The sequence below is a fragment of the Orbicella faveolata genome, unplaced genomic scaffold (assembly GCF_042242905.1).
Source record: "Orbicella faveolata isolate gen_17 unplaced genomic scaffold, um_ofav_v1 contig_2, whole genome shotgun sequence".
Taxonomy (NCBI): domain Eukaryota; kingdom Metazoa; phylum Cnidaria; class Anthozoa; order Scleractinia; family Merulinidae; genus Orbicella; species Orbicella faveolata.
Window position 1 is genome coordinate 30,293,378 of NW_028301547.1, and position 17,685 is coordinate 30,311,062.

Sequence of the window (17,685 nt, forward strand, 5' to 3'; positions counted from 1 at the left end):
ACTTTTAGAGATAGAAAACGTTTGTCGCGTTTCGTAACATAGAGGCATGAGGAGCTGCGGGAAAACGAGCCGAAAGCGAATGTTTCTTTAGTTCTCTCTTTAGCTCTTACAAGAGTGTTTACTGCTCGGTAGAAACACGAGGAAAGTGATTTATATTTTTTTTGTGAAAACACGGCCATTTAGATATTTCTTCTCGTCCTCAAAAAATATTGCCAGTTGAACAAAAACCGCCTTTTATCGCATACGATAATCAGTATAACCCTAATAAGGGGCTTTGAATGGCAAGTTCCACCCTCGTTTCGGAGATATTTGATATTTCTGCTTTAAATGTACCTAGATTTCCGAGTAAATCGTTTTTGTTATTGGGTACCCAATAAGGCCTACACGGGGGATTAACTCTTATACGCTCGCCTGCAATGCAGGCGTATTTTGGCGAGCGAGCGCATTTTGATCAAGCAAGCGCCATCTTGGATCAAATTCGGAAGGGACATGAGGAGAAACGAAAAGGCGTCCTAGGGAGAAACCTCAAGGCTGAAAGAAGAGCCAACATGGCGGGGAATCTTCTCGATCGCGAGCTAATACCGAATATTCATGGACACACGAAAAATGCCTGCAAGCATTGAATGGGCGTAGGGAGTCCTTACTTTCTTAACATGGCGAAATGCAAGAGTTAAAACAACACCAATGGAAACAAAGTATAATTCCATACACTTATTTATAGGTGTTTTCCAATAAAACCGGCTTAATCTAGATCCTAAATGAAAGAAATTAAAGAGAAAACTGCTTTGCCTTGCTATAGATCTGTGCCGAAACAACGGCGCCCCGCGACTTTTTTAAGTTCTAAGAGCACAGGCTTCAGACAGCTTACTGAAGGTTTACAAAGGTTACATGAATCATCCATGCAAGAGGAGGACAGAGCATTGTCAAGGAAACTAGACAACGTTACCCTTCCCAGCGATACTTGAACTTAAAACTAAGGTGTCGATACATATTGACTCAGTGGGAAGTGTCAACTTGCATATCGCGTTGTCACTGAGCAACTCATTATCAGTTCTCTTTTACGGCTTTGGTGCCTCTCGTTTTTTTGCTTTTCCTGTGGTTTCAAGCCATTAACTTTGAGGTCTTGTGTAAATTTAAGGCTCTAGTCTATGCTAAGAGAATCACTCCCAAAGGAGCACGAACAGGCCTAAAAGCGCCCAGAACAAACTAAAGTGCATCAAGGAACTTCAACTGCACCTGTACATGTATTTCCTCAATTAAGCGTCGGGGTGACTATAGTTCTCTCCTATAAACAGTACAATCTTCATGATTGAAACAACTTTATGTTTCAGGTATGTCATTTCAATTTAGTTCCAAAGTGATTTTGCCCTTTCTTACTTGATACATTCATTCAGACTGGTTTCTAACGTATTTTTACTTTTTTAACCAAGAAAGAAGGGAAAAAAACTTTCATAAAGGCGCTTTTTCAGGGTGTATAAAACTAGGCAAACATACCTCGGCAAACATTTCTCTTTGTTATCAAGCCTTTGTTTTCTTTATTTTATCTGAATGATCGTCGGTCAGTTGTACAGGTTTTTGTGCCGAGGATTAGCCCCAGCGAGGGTGCCTAATCGAGGAAATAATGCACTGTAATCATATCTGTCGTATTGGTACAGTTCTCTTTAGTAACGCATGTCCTCGTCTGATTCACAACATTTTACTCAAAATCGCGCAAATAAATCATATAACTAAAATTACAACATCGTACACAAGACTGTTAAAAAGAAGCAAAAACTATACAAAGGAAGAAACGAGATATCGGCCCATCTTTCCTAACGCAACCGACGGCAGCGATTGTTATGACATCATCAGCTAATGGAACTCTTTTCTTTTTTTTTTTTTTTTCTTTCTAATGAAACTCTTTTCTGTGGTACATCTCTGGGCTGTAGAATGACGTCACTACCACGCGATTGGCAAACTTGCGGCCCGCCAGAGACTGGGCAGCATTCTTTGAGTCGTCAGGTGATCCGAATTCCACGTATATCTGAGAAAAGATGGTACTCAAAAGTTGGTATAAAAAAAAGGGGCGCACGGCTTTTCTGGAGTTCTTTTTTCGATTAAAATTATAATACCATAGATAGAAATAAAGATTTTATAAACAATAAAAAAAGATTTGTTTAGTTTACACACCCTTCCCTCACCAAGCATTCTGTCAGGTTACGATGTAGCCGTTTGGTCTGCTTGTTACCGGACGATGTGAGTGGACGATCAGAGGATGTTCAGAAAACAACACAGTAACCTTGGCTAGCACTTGAAATCGGACCGCATGATCTGTGATAAGGCTTTCACTTCCCATACACTTTCATAATATTAAAATATTACAGTTGTCAGACGTGTCGATGTGGGACAACTGTTACGTGCAACAAAAATAATTTTAAACTGTAATTTTAATATTTCTACTGACGTTTTTCAGCAAACCTTTCAAATATCTTCTCTTCATAAAAGTCCCTGGTTGCCCGTTGGGCTTGGTGATCAAATTAACCAAATTTCATTAGACTTGCACTTACTACTGGAATGGACATTTCGGCGATACGGCGGCCATTTTGAATTCTATTGTTTCAAATAGCTATTATGGGACGCTCAGGGGGCAAATATATACTTATTTGCCCCCTGAGCATCCCATAATAGCTAGTTGAAACAATAAAGTTTAGAATGGCTGCAGTGTCACCGAAAAGGTCCATTGCAATCATGACAATTACCTTTCCACAGCCAGGTGGTTCAAAATCTTCAACGGGTCTTGGTATTTCTAAGCTAACAACTTTGCCATACTTGGAGCATTCCGTACGAACGTCTTCGTAAATTTCTGAGGAAGAAAATGAAAATGTTCTACTAATGTAACCTTATGGTTATGAGCTACAAGCAACCTTTCAGAGATTTCAACCAGATTGATCAAGAAGACCACAATATCTCTTCTTTTTTAAAAATCAATTTTTTGTTACATTTGAAAGCAACTTCTATTAATTTTCTTGTAGATCGAACTTTGCTTCAGGGATACTCGAAAAATACAGAGTACTGTATGTACCTACTTGATTTGCAAAATAGAACCGTGACATTCAGAATTTTTTGTTTTCAAATTTCTCATTTCAAGTGTAAGAGTAGCAAGAACTATTAATCCCTTCAATCTCAACATCAAAATATCACTTCTCCTACTAAACGCTTTACATTTCTTTCAGTGTCAGTTCTGAGAATTTGCTAGTAAATCAGGACAATACCCCCTTATAGACGCTTTCCGTTATTCTCACAACCTGTTCACTTGACAGTTAATTGGAAAAGCGAGGAGAAATCAGCTTTTGATCACAGTTGTTACCTTCGTATTCTTCATCATCCATGAGCTCTTCTATCTCCACCATGTTCATGAGACACAGCACTTCTGTTGCACTGTTGTGAAGGTTAGCAGACATGTCCAGACCAGGAATCTGCATCTGGGCTGGGATCATGTTCATTGCATCCGGCTGCAAGAAAAAAAAGATCATTCCAGATCATGAAGCTTGTACCACTGCAACTGTAGCAGGCAGGTTAACCTACATTGGGTACTGTATGTGGGGAGACTGAGGTATTGACTCCCGTCCACCCTGTATCCAGGTAAACTTAAGAGGTCTTTGAGTTTGTTTGCAATTCAGGCTACTACAGCTGTACTTGCGGGAGAATTGAAAACTCGCTCTGACGCAGACATCCTAAGCAGCAGCTCTAGCTGTCCACTCAAGCAAGGGGCCTGCTTTACAGAGACTGAGTAAAGTTACGTCGAAACAAGTGAAATTCAGCCAAGAACAGCAAGACATTGTTACTTACATTATTCATATTTGTCTTAGCTCCAACACTTGCTCGCTGAACTATTAACTTCTTCTCACCAAGCTGCATTCCATTGAGTCCTGTGATTGCCTGCATTGGAAGAAATAAGACAACTTCAACATCTTGAATAACTTGGACTTCAGTACAGCTCAGGGCCCAAGCAACCATGAAAGCCTTATATTATGCACTGGTCAGCAGATGTACAAAATGTCCAACAGGAAGTGAAGGAGCAAAGGAGTGAAATTTCCACCCACACCTACAACTTGAAACATAGCTATGCTATTTTCCAAGTTAAAACTTCATGTGCATCAGCATGGTCTGCGTGCTACCTCAAGCAATACAAGTATACAGTAGCACTAGGTCAAGATGCAGTCTCTCAAGTGTTCTAAAGACCCATGTACACATGTTCTGTTGTGCAGATGTACAGTAGGGAAATTCAATCTTGAAAATGTGACCAATGGGTACAAAGTAGCACCCTGATTTCACAGGTTTCCAGCTGAGAAAAGGTAGAGCAACAAAATGTGCACTGGTAAACTGAATCTTGAATACCCTTGTTGAAGAATCAAGGTAGAAACAAGTGGAGAAACAATGCATTGCAATAATCATTTACAAGTATTGGATACTATGGTGGAATGTTATCATGAACATTTACACATTGGTTGGTATGCATTGCACTTAAGCCATTAGACCACCACATAAGGTATCTGTAATCAAAGCAACTGTTTGGATGCGTCATTACAATGTAACTTACAACATCTGTAATTGTGAGGTCCACATATTCGCAGAAGGCGTAACCCTTTGAGAGGCCAGTAGCACTGTCTTTCACTAAATTGAAGGCCTTGAGCTCCCCAAATGATGCCAAAAGCTCCTTGACCTGAAAATGAAAAACAAGCACCCACATTACAGTGAGTTGAATCCTGAACACAATACAGACATTTTAAACACACACAAGAGCTCGAAGCCAAGGCTACTTGAATGGGCACAGGCCAGAACAACAACAATAACAAGTTGTCATTCTGTTCTGTCAAATGATAAACCCAGTAGCCAGTTACCTTGGCAACAAGACAGTATTTATGCATGTGCACACCCCAACATAATATCAGTCTTCAAGGTTTTGGGAGCAAGACATCTCCTCAGGGTAGCGATAATTGTCCAAGAAGCAAGCTGATCAAATTGAGGTGTGCAAAGATAAACACAACAGCTTAAGAGTCAGCAAATAAAAATGGCTTTGAAGTTATGAGGCTACTGGACTAAATAAGTTCAGGCATTCAGTTATTTTCTCTGCAACATTGTCCATCCTTTATATATTTCCATGACAAGAAGATGAACACCTTTAAGCAACCAGGGAGATTCCTAACAGCAAATAGGGAACTAACAGGAACACATTCAAATTTGCTGTTTTTTGACTGAGTTTTTTTTTTTTTAGACGAAAGTTCAGAATTTCAACTCATGCACTTTAGCCAACCAACCCACAAAATCAAAGCCACTTGAAGGAGGACCCGAGGCACCTTTGATAGCATCCAATAGTGATTACAGGCCTTGGATTGGATGATACATCTATATAATTTTTTTATGCCCCTATGAGAAACATTACTCAGTGTAGGTGACTCGTGCCTGCCAATGGAAGTTTTTAAATCAAGTCAGCGTGCATACACCACTCTTGACCAAGCCCTTATTCCACACACTCGATGTAGAGGAACTTGCCTTTAGCCAGATTTGATGACCATTTTAGTCCCCCCTAAGCTAGGGATCAAATGAAGGGGAAATAAAATTGAGACATGTCAGTGTTGCTTTAATCACTACTGATTACTAGGCAGTATCAAGTTTTGCACATTGAAAACACTTGACACACAACACCAAAGGATCAATTTGGGGATAGAGTTAAGTATTGCTTCATTTTTCAATATTGTATGCTCAAAAAAGGGACAACAAAAACAATGCTTATTTTCCACATAGGCTCTTGTTAAACAACAGTACAAAAAAGCCCATATAAAATATACATGTGCACACTGATTGGTTAAAATTAGTGTTTCTCTAACACGATAGAAACACAGACCTAGCACAAGCTGTTGACATAATGATGGTGCGGGCAAAGAGAATTTACATTTTGAAGATCAAAGTAAACAAGTTATTTTCTCTTCTTTTGTCATGGTATTTTCTAAAACAAATCAAAAACGTGTTTTCTGTGTTTCTACTGAATTATAGAAACACTTTTGAAAGTTTGGGAGAGCTCAAAAAAAGCTGTGGAAACACCAGCCTAGGGGCTTGAGTTCCCACAGCATTTACATTTACATTTTCATTTTCTGCTGCTTTCACATGTCCAAAAAATGATATAGCTACATGTAATGTTTTTCACAGATCTTGACTAATATTCTTCTGGGTAAAAAGAAATTAGGGATTAAAATAGTTCATATAGTCCAAAGTTGCAATCTAGTCTAATGGACATTACATGTTGATTTCCTAAAAAGAAAAGCTGAAAAAGAAAAAGATGCCGAGAGCGATGCCTTTCACAGCCAAAGATGGTATGCTGATCTAAAAAAAGAGAATGGCTGAAAAGCAATCGCTGAAAGAACAAAAATAGATTTTTGGTATTAGTCTGGATGCAACTGACATTCCTGTAACAAAAGAAAAGTGTGCCTCTCAGATCATGAACTGTCCTTGGACCTTAAAGCTGTGGAAAAATCTGGACATGAACATTCTCTACATGACAGACAGCAGCGTGCTTTAAATTGAAATACACAATTATTTTCACTTCATGTTTTGCTGGTTATTTCTTACAAATTTTTAGACATTTGCTAATTGATTCCAACACATATTTACTTTCTGGAAATGCAACACTTCTTACAATTTGCAAGTCATAGTTACATGTACATGTATGTAACATTCCATTTTGGTGAGTTTGGTTGATTATTTCCATTCTCACTCTCAAAGACTTGTGACCATATTGCGAATGTTGGCAATGAAGCAAAATCATATCAAGGTACAGTATATTCGCAACTGTATTTTGAAGTTACCATTGTCAGCCTACCAAAGTTCCATGATATCCCTTTCACTTTACCCCTAAACTCATTACCTGATCTTCACTAAGGTAGTTCGGCAATCCTCCAATGAAAATCTTGTGAGGAGAATCTGGGACAACAGTTGATACAACACCTGGGACATGAATAGTGGCCGTTTCTGCAAAAGAAGAATCACCTTCAGCCTTAGACAGAAAACAAGTAGTAATTGACAGGGAAGGTCACTATACTTGTTCAGGCATTTCATCTCAGAGAGACACTCAAACTGGCATACAGGTGTACCAGTGCAGACAATATCCCAAGTATTCTTATGCTTAAAATGCAAAAAGAACCTGCATCTCATCATAAGGGAATTACAATGTACCTGACATTCCTGGGATGGGTTGGTAGTCCTTAGGTCTCCTGATTTTCAATGACTGGCCCTAACATGTATCACATACAAAAAAAACTGTCACATACATACATGAGATGCTGGACAGACATTTCGAATAAACCCTCTATCCACACCCACAAAACAAGTCAAGAACATTGATCAGATTTCTGACTCAAAAAGGACTGATTCTGATGCATAAAAATGCTGTTATCGTGACTCCTGCAGGACAGGTCAAGGCTGTTGCATAAGGAAATTTTTAAGGAGCCCTTTGGGCTCCCTCCACCAAAAGTTAGGAGCCCAAGCCACCTTTTTAGGAGCCCAGATAAAATTCTCTGTGGTCAGTCCAGGGGGGGGGGGGGGGGGGGGGAGGGGTTGGGGAGTTTGAGGAAGATGGGGGGGCTCCTTGTAGAAATTTTGGGGAGGGGTCCTGGGGCAGAGATCTTCCATGAGACACTAATATGGTCTAATATCAATCAAATTTTATAAATAAAGCATTCAGCAAAGTGATCAGGTCATGACTGAGAAAGAATACTATTTATGGTCAAACTCAATAATTGGTGTAACCATACAAGTGCTGCAGCATTTTTTAATAAAAATTTATATTACTGCTTTTGTTTTTGAGTTTTGCAATTCTATTTTAAAAAGACAAAATACATGTATGTTGTACAAATCATGAAATGCAAGCTGCACATGAAAACAAATAAAAATGAAAGAGGCATTGGGGGGGCGGGGGAGTTGAATTTGGCCTCACTGAAATGTGCATTCCTTCCCCAGGCTTGGGACATTAGTATAAACTGAAGGTGATTTTGAGGCAGCATTACAGCAATATTGGCCACTTCTTTGGAGAAAATAAATTCTTGTATATTGGGTGGAGTTGTGACAATTCATTTGATAATTTAAAATATAGAACCCTAGTATGCAAAGAGAATTGCAATGATGTGTTCTTTCTGCTGGCTAGTTACTCGAATTATCCTTTCAGAACCTAAAGAAATTCATTCAGTACATCTAAGTGAAGTTTTCTTAAGTATCGGACAAATATTTAGACACATTTATCTTTTTTCAACTGTAAATATAATGTCAGCAGGATCATCACTCCAATTCCAAAAATATTTGTTATCAAAGTAGTTATTTTGCAACTTGGAATCAGTAAGGCATCAACAGAGACACAATCCATTGGCATACATAATGTACATTTATTCAATACTGAGGTTGCAATGCATTATAGGGCGATTTTCAGATATGGCTGTTTTCGACTGTTTTGTGAGCGGAGAGAGACTTTGTTGCCGTGTTTTTGCCCAGATTTCTCGTGATAAAAGCAAAACAGGACCAAAGTAGCTGTTGTTTTTCGTGTGATTTATTGTGTGAATGATTTTTTGACCGATTTCATGAGAAGATTGAAGTCAGCGGACAGATTACATGGGAATGTAAACTCTATGTTTAGGCGTCCACTCGGGCTCCTTGAACAAAACTTTAGTCGCCCGCACTCGTAACTTAGGTGCCTCAGGCGACCGGGCGCCCGTTAGGCAGCAGCCTTGCAGGTTGATGAAGCTTTCAAAACTGTATTACATGTACAACTACATTTACAATTTTTGTTTATACTCAGAGCAAAGCTTCACAGATCTCTTGCTGTACACTACTATCGTACAAGTAATGAGAGCTCAGATTTGTCTGCCAGCTCCATCAGTAGCAAGCAAACAAGAACCTTTTCTGCATTTATAATGGATACATATTAACAATTATGTATATTTAACCTGTAGCAAATGTACAAAAAGTTATATTTTACCATGCCACTAAATTAAGCAATTTTCGATATTTTGTTTCAAGCTCTGACACCAGGTTTACTGTCAAGCCCACATTGTTTCTTGAGTACATGTACTTGGGTTTTAGCTTCCAAAACACACAATAAGCAGGAAATTGTATTCTGACTGTACACTGTATACTGTCACACGGATTACTACACATAACTATAGAGAAATGTACATGACAAAGCTGTTAAATTGTACCTCTAGGATGATCCCATCAAAAGCCATAGCCTGAGTAGTCTCTTCAACTGAACGAAGCTGAAAGCAAAAACGAGAAGATCAAAATGAGTCATACAGTACATGTATATAAGGCAGAAAAGGCTGTACACCCACAGTAATTTGGAACCCCTGGCTCCTAGTGAAAAGTACTGAACTTTATGGCCTCCTAAACATAGTAGATGAAACATCACACAGTATAAAAAAGGAAGCAATTAGCATTAGAATACATGAACACTTACGTGTAGTTGATGATATACAATGTATATGAACACAATTTTGAGTTCACAGCAAACAGCAAAATCTACCAAGTTGATTTTCAGTTTCTTTCTTCTAATCCTTAAATAGATTACACAGAAATAGAAAAACATCTCCAACAACTCCCCACAAATACAAATAATTTAGCTGTGCTGTACAAAGAGCTGAAGAGAGGTGGCAAAAGTTTCATTTTGTCGTTTGCAGTTTTCCGTAAACATTGTGCTTACAACATGAACCTTCTCTGTATACATACCTCAATAAAGGCAAAGTTCTGCTCCAAGTTGATCTGTGCAGCAATGACAGGATTACCAGGGGCTGTGTTTAACTTTGCCTCTTGCATTTTGGCATTAAAGAACTCTATCATAAGATTCTGCAATTGGGAAAAATATATACTGAGAAAATCCACATTCACAAGTTAATATTTGCTTTAAATAAACATCTTGAAACACATGGGAGGCAGAGGAAAAAATTAAGACAAACAACATGCATCCAGCCATGACATCTTACAGTACCGCTCAAAAGTAACTTACCACCTCTCGTCTCGTTTCTCGCGAGACGAGAGTCTCGTCTCGCGAGAACCATTGAAGCGTAAATTTTGGAATAAATTACAAGCAGTTAGCTTGCGAGAAAACAATTAATTTCTCGCGATGCGGTGAAGTTTACCCCGCGAGAGCATCTGGTTTTGCGGGCTCTTGTTTCACACGCCGCTTCAAGGGAGCCAACTTTAACTTACAAGCGAAAAACTTAAATGAAAGTGATGAAAAACGAACGTCAAAGACGTTCGCCAAAACTCGTGTTCGGCGGTCACTTTAATTATTTCATTGCAGCGTGTTGACTTTGCGTAAATATGAACGACAGCTTTTAAGTGGAAACTTGCTTCGCAAGACCCAATACTATCATCGCAAATGAAGAAACTGAATGGAAACATTGTGTTTTATTCTCAAATCAAGACGTTGATGAAAGTGCTTGAGTAATCGATGAGTAAAGTGTCAATAGTTTCCGGATTATTTCCAGTCCGTAACGCAGTGAATTTGCGTAAGTGTGCGTGTCCTTTGAACTCGCTTTTGAATCGTAAAACCGTTATTTTCATCAATAAAATTGAATGTAAACAATCATTAAAATTGAAATATTAACCACCGGAAAGAGAACTTCGGTAAATCTGAACATGTTTCGTCTGACAGCGAGAAAGAAAGTGAATTTTTGATTACATAACAAATCGAAAACGTGACTTAATGCACGCGTCCTTTACTAAAATAACAAACGCACGTGTGGCAGAAGTGTCCAAAGAATTGGAACGTGAAATGGAACGCAGAAGACGTCAGTTTGAGTACTGAAAGTTATGTTGGTCTTAATTTCCTTATTAAACGTGCTTGCCAAGAAAGTCAAAGTCTGTTGAGCGAGTGATGGAAAGATTGCGATTTTTCGGTCAAATTAATTGTGTTGATGCTGAACTCGCCTGCATGTACATCGATCGATAAAAGGCTTTCGGAGAACCCTACAAACAAAGAGAAGCGTTTCAAAAACGAAATGGTTTTATAGGAGTTTTTAATAGCAAATGCTGCGAGATAAGCTGTGTCACAGAACTCGCTTAACTGCAAAGTTAGTAGCGCGCGTCGATCAGCGATCGAAACACGGTTATCAAAATTGTGAACCGCTCGAAGGTCAAGAACGGTCCCGAACGGTCCGTGTTTGCTTTTAAACATGACACTGCTAACCTTTCTTTCATGTATACAGGACCTTTCTACTGAAGTGAAGTTAATGACTTCATTTATAATTGCGGCGTTCGCTTGGCGAAAGAAGCCGCCGGGATCGATCAGCAAAAGAAGCAATTTCAGCGTACAGGTCTGGACAACGTGGAAGTCATGAACGATATGTTTTCGACTGAAAACTGAAAAATTTGCAGCGTATATATTCACAGATACCGTTCTCAAGCCACGTGGGTTGAAAATTTCTGGAGTTACATCTTTTATGAACGTGGTAAACATCAGAAATGGGCCACTAGTCTCAGGCCCTGCACAAAGATATAGAAGTGTATTACTCTTTTGACAGAAATAGCACGCACATTTCATGAGGACAATCTGTAAGAAACCTGCTGTTAAAATAAATCTAGGCTAAAAGCCTGCCAGTGCAGATTGACCCACCTCAGTAATGCCAAACGGAATATTTCCAACATACAATCGACGAGCCTGACGTGTCATCTGACTGCCTTGCGGTAAACTGCTCACTGTTCCCCCAGGGACTGGGCCTCCTGCATTGACTGGTATCTGCCCTGCAGCTGTAGTCAATGATTGATGACAAACAAACATGAATATAGAAACTCAAAAGGGAAATGCAATGTTGTTACAATGTGCATGGCAACAATAGTCCGCAGTGCTGAATGGCAATGCCAGTAAGTTACAATAATATAAATCATGAAAGTTTTGATGATTAACATGAATGTACTGCACCTCTCATAGCTTTGTATTGCATTGGTGTCAAAGTCTCATAACCAATAGGAGGCCTATCCCACAAACTTTCCCTATAACAAGAAACATTCAAGGTACATTAAAAAAAAAATACATACATACATACATACATACATACATACATACATGCATGCATGCATGCATGCATGCATGCATGCATACATACATACATGCATACATACATACATGCATACATACATGCATGCATACATACATGCATGCATACATACATGCATACATACATACATGCATACATACATACATGCATACATACATACATGCATACATACATACATACATACATACATACATACATACATACATACATACATACATACATAGAACTGTACCTACCGAAAACAACAAAACTCAATTAACAATGCATAGGCCTGGAGAGAGAAATTTGGATAATATACATGTATGTTGCAATAATTCATACCTCTTTCTCCTTCTTTTTGGGGGAGAGGGAGACCTAAAAGTAGAAATAAAGATTTTATAAATGTGAAAGGCATGGCAAGATTCTTTCTCAACCTACAGGGCTAAGTTAACTCACTTTGGTAATAATATCTTATCTCTGATAACTGAAGGTACATGTATAATGTTAGCAAGAACTGAATGCATTAGAGAGACAATCTTAATGACAAGTTACTGTAGAAAGATTACAAGTTCTTACTCTAATTCCCGAAAACGTGGCTGTAAAAAAAGGCAACCATAGTCTAGGTTCTCTAACTGTTTTTAGTAGAATTCTACTAGTATACTAATGCAAATGCTTTAATCTGATTGGCTGAGGCATTGAACACTATCAGCCATTAGTGTGCAGTGGCTGGAGGTCGTCTAGGAAATGGCAATGTTTTTTACGTTTTTCCAAAGTTTTGGAGGAAAATTTTGATGCAAATGGATAATTCAATTCCTGAGAAGTCTAAAGAAAGGACATTTACGGTTTCTTGACTTTCAAAAAAGTTGAAATTATTGAAAAACTGATGCGCGCGCACACACAACTTAACCTTTAGATGCCAACAGGGCTTGAAATTAACTTTTTCGTTCAGGAGCCAGCCGGCGACTAACGGAAAAATTTGGGTCGCCAGATCATAAAGTTTGGTCGCCAACTTATTTTATATATAACTTACACAAGAACACAGTTTTATACGTTACTTTGTATGCAAGAAAAGTCACAATTGAAGAGCAAAAACAATTGCAATTAGAAACAACACGAGTAACACTTAGTTTTAAAGCTACCATTGTTCTCCATGCTGCATCACTGGTTCGAAGCCACAGACGGGACTGGCGCCCATGTTAGAGCAGCACTCCTGGACTACAAGAAAGCCTTTGATCTTGTAGACCACAATTTACTGATCGCCAAGCTCTATAGCCTAGGAGTAAAACCCACCATTGTCAACTGGGTGTCGGACTTTTTACGAAACAGATACCAACATGTCAAGCTAAATTCGGATTGCTTCTCAGATTTCAAACCAGTCCCGGCCAGAATTCCTCAGAGAACCCGGATTGGCCCATGGCTCTTTTTGGTTATGATCAACAACCTCACAATGAGCAACACCCTCTCTTCCATTGGAAATTCGCAGATGACACCACGGTCTCAGAAATTGTCCCCAAGTTTGGTGCTTCAATGCTCCAAGATACAGTACATGATGTCCTTCGATGGTCTAACGACAATAGATTCAAACTGAACTCACTTAAGTGCAAGGAACTCAAAATAGACTTTCGAAGGGAAAGTAACTTGGACACTGTTTCTCTTGAGTCTAATGGTAATGCTTTTGAAATTGTGAAATCAGCTAAGATATTAGGCATCACTGTAAGGAATGACCTTAAATGGAACGATCATGTCAATAATATTACTACGAAAGCATCTCGACGAATTTACTTGCTCAAACAACTCAAGCGCGCTGGCATAGACCGCAAGTCTCTAATTCAATTTTATTGTGCATGCATACATTCCGTTCTAGAATATGCATGCCAGGCTTTCCACTCTAGCTTGCCAGCTTATTTGTCTGACCAAATAGAGAGGGTTCAGAAAAGAGTCTTAAGAATCCTATTCCCAGAGGTTTTGTATTGCAAGGCCCTGGAAGATGCGGGCTTAAAAACACTCTTTCATAGATGTGAGGAATTATGTAGCATTCTGTTTAAACAAATTGTAGAGAGTAATGACCAGCACAAACTAGCTGGCTTGCTGCCCGCGTGCAATGACAGTGAGAGATATAATTTCAGGACTAGGCATAGGTTTTCAATCCCGAATGTAAAAACAAAGAGGTTTAGAAATACTTTCATAATGCACTATGCAAATAAACAACAATTGTAAATAGAATTTTATACTAGTTTGATGTATTTTATTATTATATAATTTTTTTATGTATAGTTAGGAATTTTTATAGTTTGAATTTTTTAAACATGTAGTATATAACACAAGTAATTCAGCTTATAGCTACAAGTTGTGAGTTTAATAAACGATTTATCTATCTATATTCTCAGGTGATATGTCTCTGGTCCAAAGGTGATGGTTGTCTTGATATAGTCATTTTAAATGAAGCAAAGCATAAAACATTTTAAGTCCATGGTTTTCATTGTGAGACAAACACGGGTCCTTGCGTATTTTCCCTTTGCTACTTCTTCAAAATGCCGATGAAGGATTCAAAGTTTGGATTAACCTTTTGGCTGAATCTTCATTCCCCACACGTTAAAACTCACGTAATTCCTTCAACTGATTGGTATCTGCCGCCATTTTCGCGGCAGATGAAAAGCACATGGTGTTGAAGTGCACCTAAGATCCCAGTTTTGGAACAAGCCGCTGAAACAATATGGTGCGCCGTGAACGCAGTATTGACGTGTTAAAATACACTCAATTTTTCCAATTATCTTGTAATACTCAGACATTATTTTACTGGGGAAGGAGAGGTGAGTTGTATACTAGCTACCATATCCAGTTGATTTCCTTATATAAAGATTTAAAACCAAAAGTTGTATCATGGTTTTCTTTAGTTATCGGACAAAACGCGAGTCGCCAGCTGGCGACCAGATTTGAAAATTTAGTTGCCAGTGCTCAATTTTTGGTCGCATTGGCGACCAGTGAGTCGCAATTTCGAGCCCTGGACAATTCAATCCAAGCGATCTTTTTTAGGTGCAAAGTTTAATAACATGTCAAGAAATAATTGGAAACCATTATTTGAAGTAAATTTTAGTAAGAATTCTACTAAAACAATTAGATAATTCGCTCTTGATTTCTATGAGGCGATACTTGATTCAGCCTTCGGGCCTCATCAAATATCACCTCATAGAAATCTCGAGCTCATAATCTACATGTAATTGTTAAATAGTTCAACCTAGAGTAAGTGTACAATGTAAGTTTATATACATGCAAATGTAATAATTAATAGCTGTATGAAATGAGATAGACTTAAGTCCTCACCTGTTTCCCCCCCTAAATCGATCTCTCCCACCACCAAAGTTTCTACGATCTCTGTTTGGACTCCTTGACCTTGATCTTGATCTTGATCGCCGCCTTCTATCACGACCTCGGTCTCTTGATCTGTCATTACCACCACCTACCAACACAGAAAAAATGAATACACAGTCACAAGATGTGCTATTATAGTGACCTTGACAAATATTCAGTTTAAGGTTTCAATATTTTATTTCTGTATAAGACCTTCAATGGTTTAAATAATATAGGCGGCTACTTTGCGAGTTGCGTAGTAGTTTTTGAGAGCCCTGAGGGGCTAGGAAAAATACAAGGAATGAGCAAAATACATATTACATGTACATGCTTAACCATCTAAGAAGGGATTTCTTATTCCATTATAATGTCATGTTCTAGTACAGTATTTTAGCTTTTAGTTTTTAGTTTTTGAAATACATGTACATCTTGCATCATACGAAAATCATACCAGTTGTATAAGGCGTGTGCAAATTACAATACAGTGCAACATGGGGTCACATTTGTGCACTCCCTTCACAAAACATGGTAAAATGGCATAATAGTGGAATAATAATGTGGAGTATATAGTCAAGTCAAACTCACTAATACATGTACTTTGTTTGTCTAGTTTAAACTCTAGGTTACTTGTCTACACTTAATTCAGTTGCATAAGTACTTGTTCCTCATCTTAATTTTCTACCAGATGCATTGCATTAAGATTGTTGAATAGTCCAGAAAGCAGTACATAGATGCCTTGATTTTGAACTAAAGTTTGTCATGACATGTCAAGTGTCAAGTTTGACACTTAGTTTATTTCACAGTCACAGACTACAATGTGCGGGACTACAGACCATGGTAGCACTTCAGATCAAACCTTTGCTCATATTGCACATTATTTTACAGTTTATGGAAAACTTGCAGTTCAGTCCAGTATTATCAGTAATAATAAAATAAGACTTTATTTAAGGAGGGTTAACACTTAATAGCCAAGGGCTAATAAACTGGTGGTCCTTGGAAAATAAATTACAAACCTACATTAATTATTATTAGTAGCATTTTAGAAAAACATTCAGTTTATTTCATACAGTAGTCACAAATTAAAAGACTGTGGACCACTGACCACAAATTTTAGGGTGCATTCCTTTGGTGTGATCTGGATCAGGAGCAGGATCATTGATCCAGGATAACTCAGTCATGGTAAATCAAAGGAAGGGATGAATCCACATGGATTCATTGGTGCCTTTGCTGTACCATTATCGAAGTGATCTTGGATCAGTGATCCTGATTGAGATCATCCCAAAGGAATGCACCCTTAGATTAATGTACCTTTCGAACGTATGGGTATTCTGAAGTTGCTTTAAAGCTTACATACATGTAGTGTGAAATCATACACGCTTTTGATATAACGTATGAAAAATACAGTAAAATAACCTTAAAAGTTTGATTAAAATCCATTATTGAAAAGCAAACAGAATATAATGTTCGTACCCCCTAAATGCACAAAGCCTTACTGGCCTAGAAGAATCATAAATAGCTTGTAAACTTAAGCTTCGTAAGCTTTATTTGTTTTCTTTCACCAGGAAGCTTTCAATCATTGAGGCAAGCTGCCTACATGTATTAAGTGGCACCCAACAAACTTATCGATCACACTTACCGTATTCGTCTCTACCATCGCGGTCGTTATCATATTCCTTACGATATCCACTTATTTTAGCACCAATATCATCTTCCAAATTGAATCCACCTCCATCAACTGCTGCCATAATAGTCTAAAAGCCTCAAAACTTCGCTATTTCGCAAAAACTAAACACATGGATTTTCAACATGGACGACGAAACCCACACGACACCTGCGGCCTCATGGGATGGAAGGTAGCATGGAGACGAGGTTGACGAAAGAGCGCGCCCGTGTCCCGGGCCTTTCGCGGAATTTGGTTTGTCGCTATTTTGGGGTTCTAAACAGAACAAAAAGAGAGAGCTATAAGTTTTTAAAGAAAAAAGGCCTGGTCGCAAGTTACTTTTTGCTAATTTTTCAAATTAATTGACATTTTGGGGCCACGCCGCGTTCTGTGCTCAAGTTCGCGTATTTTCGGATCGTACTAGTTGGGAAACACCGTCTCGCTTTTGGCGAGGCGTTCGCGAAATTTCTTCATTCAGAAATGACCGTCTTCAATTTATTTTACTATTGTAGCACTGGTTTATTGTAGAGTCACTCTAGCTTAGTACTAATTGAAAGAAAACTTTTAAATGCATGAACAGTCTCCAGCTGAGCGTCGTTGAAAGGATATGCAAATTACTTG

The 17,685-nt window shown here is 38.5% G+C and overlaps 1 protein-coding gene across 1 annotated transcript; it reads right to left on the minus strand.

Annotated features, from left to right (window-relative positions):
- Positions 1–683: 683 nt before the first annotated feature.
- On the minus strand, positions 684–17,248 carry LOC110063938 (splicing factor U2AF 50 kDa subunit-like). The gene is made up of 14 exons (XM_089290768.1): positions 17,041–17,248; positions 15,378–15,513; positions 12,399–12,431; positions 11,942–12,012; positions 11,636–11,769; positions 9,748–9,864; positions 9,222–9,278; positions 7,210–7,267; positions 6,902–7,005; positions 4,580–4,702; positions 3,829–3,918; positions 3,347–3,491; positions 2,739–2,842; positions 684–2,023 (listed from the first exon to the last, which is right to left on the minus strand). The coding sequence occupies exons 1-14, from the start codon at positions 17,147–17,149 to the stop codon at positions 1,889–1,891; spliced, it is 1,416 nt and encodes a 471-aa protein (XP_089146894.1). The 5' UTR covers positions 17,150–17,248; the 3' UTR covers positions 684–1,888.
- Positions 17,249–17,685: the final 437 nt, after the last annotated feature.

What these genes read in the sequence shown, in the direction of transcription:
- LOC110063938 (XM_089290768.1), bottom strand. Translation starts at nt 17,149, where the DNA reads ATGGCAGCAGTTGATGGAGGTGGATTCAATTTGGAAGATGATATTGGT. An exon ending in GCAATACAAAGCTATGAGAG is followed by an intron (nt 11,770 to 11,941) that starts GTGCAGTACATT and finishes CATTGACTACAG; the next exon opens with CTGCAGGGCAGATACCAGTC. An exon ending in ACTACCTTAGTGAAGATCAG is followed by an intron (nt 4,703 to 6,901) that starts GTAATGAGTTTA and finishes TTTCATTTTCAG; the next exon opens with GTCAAGGAGCTTTTGGCATC.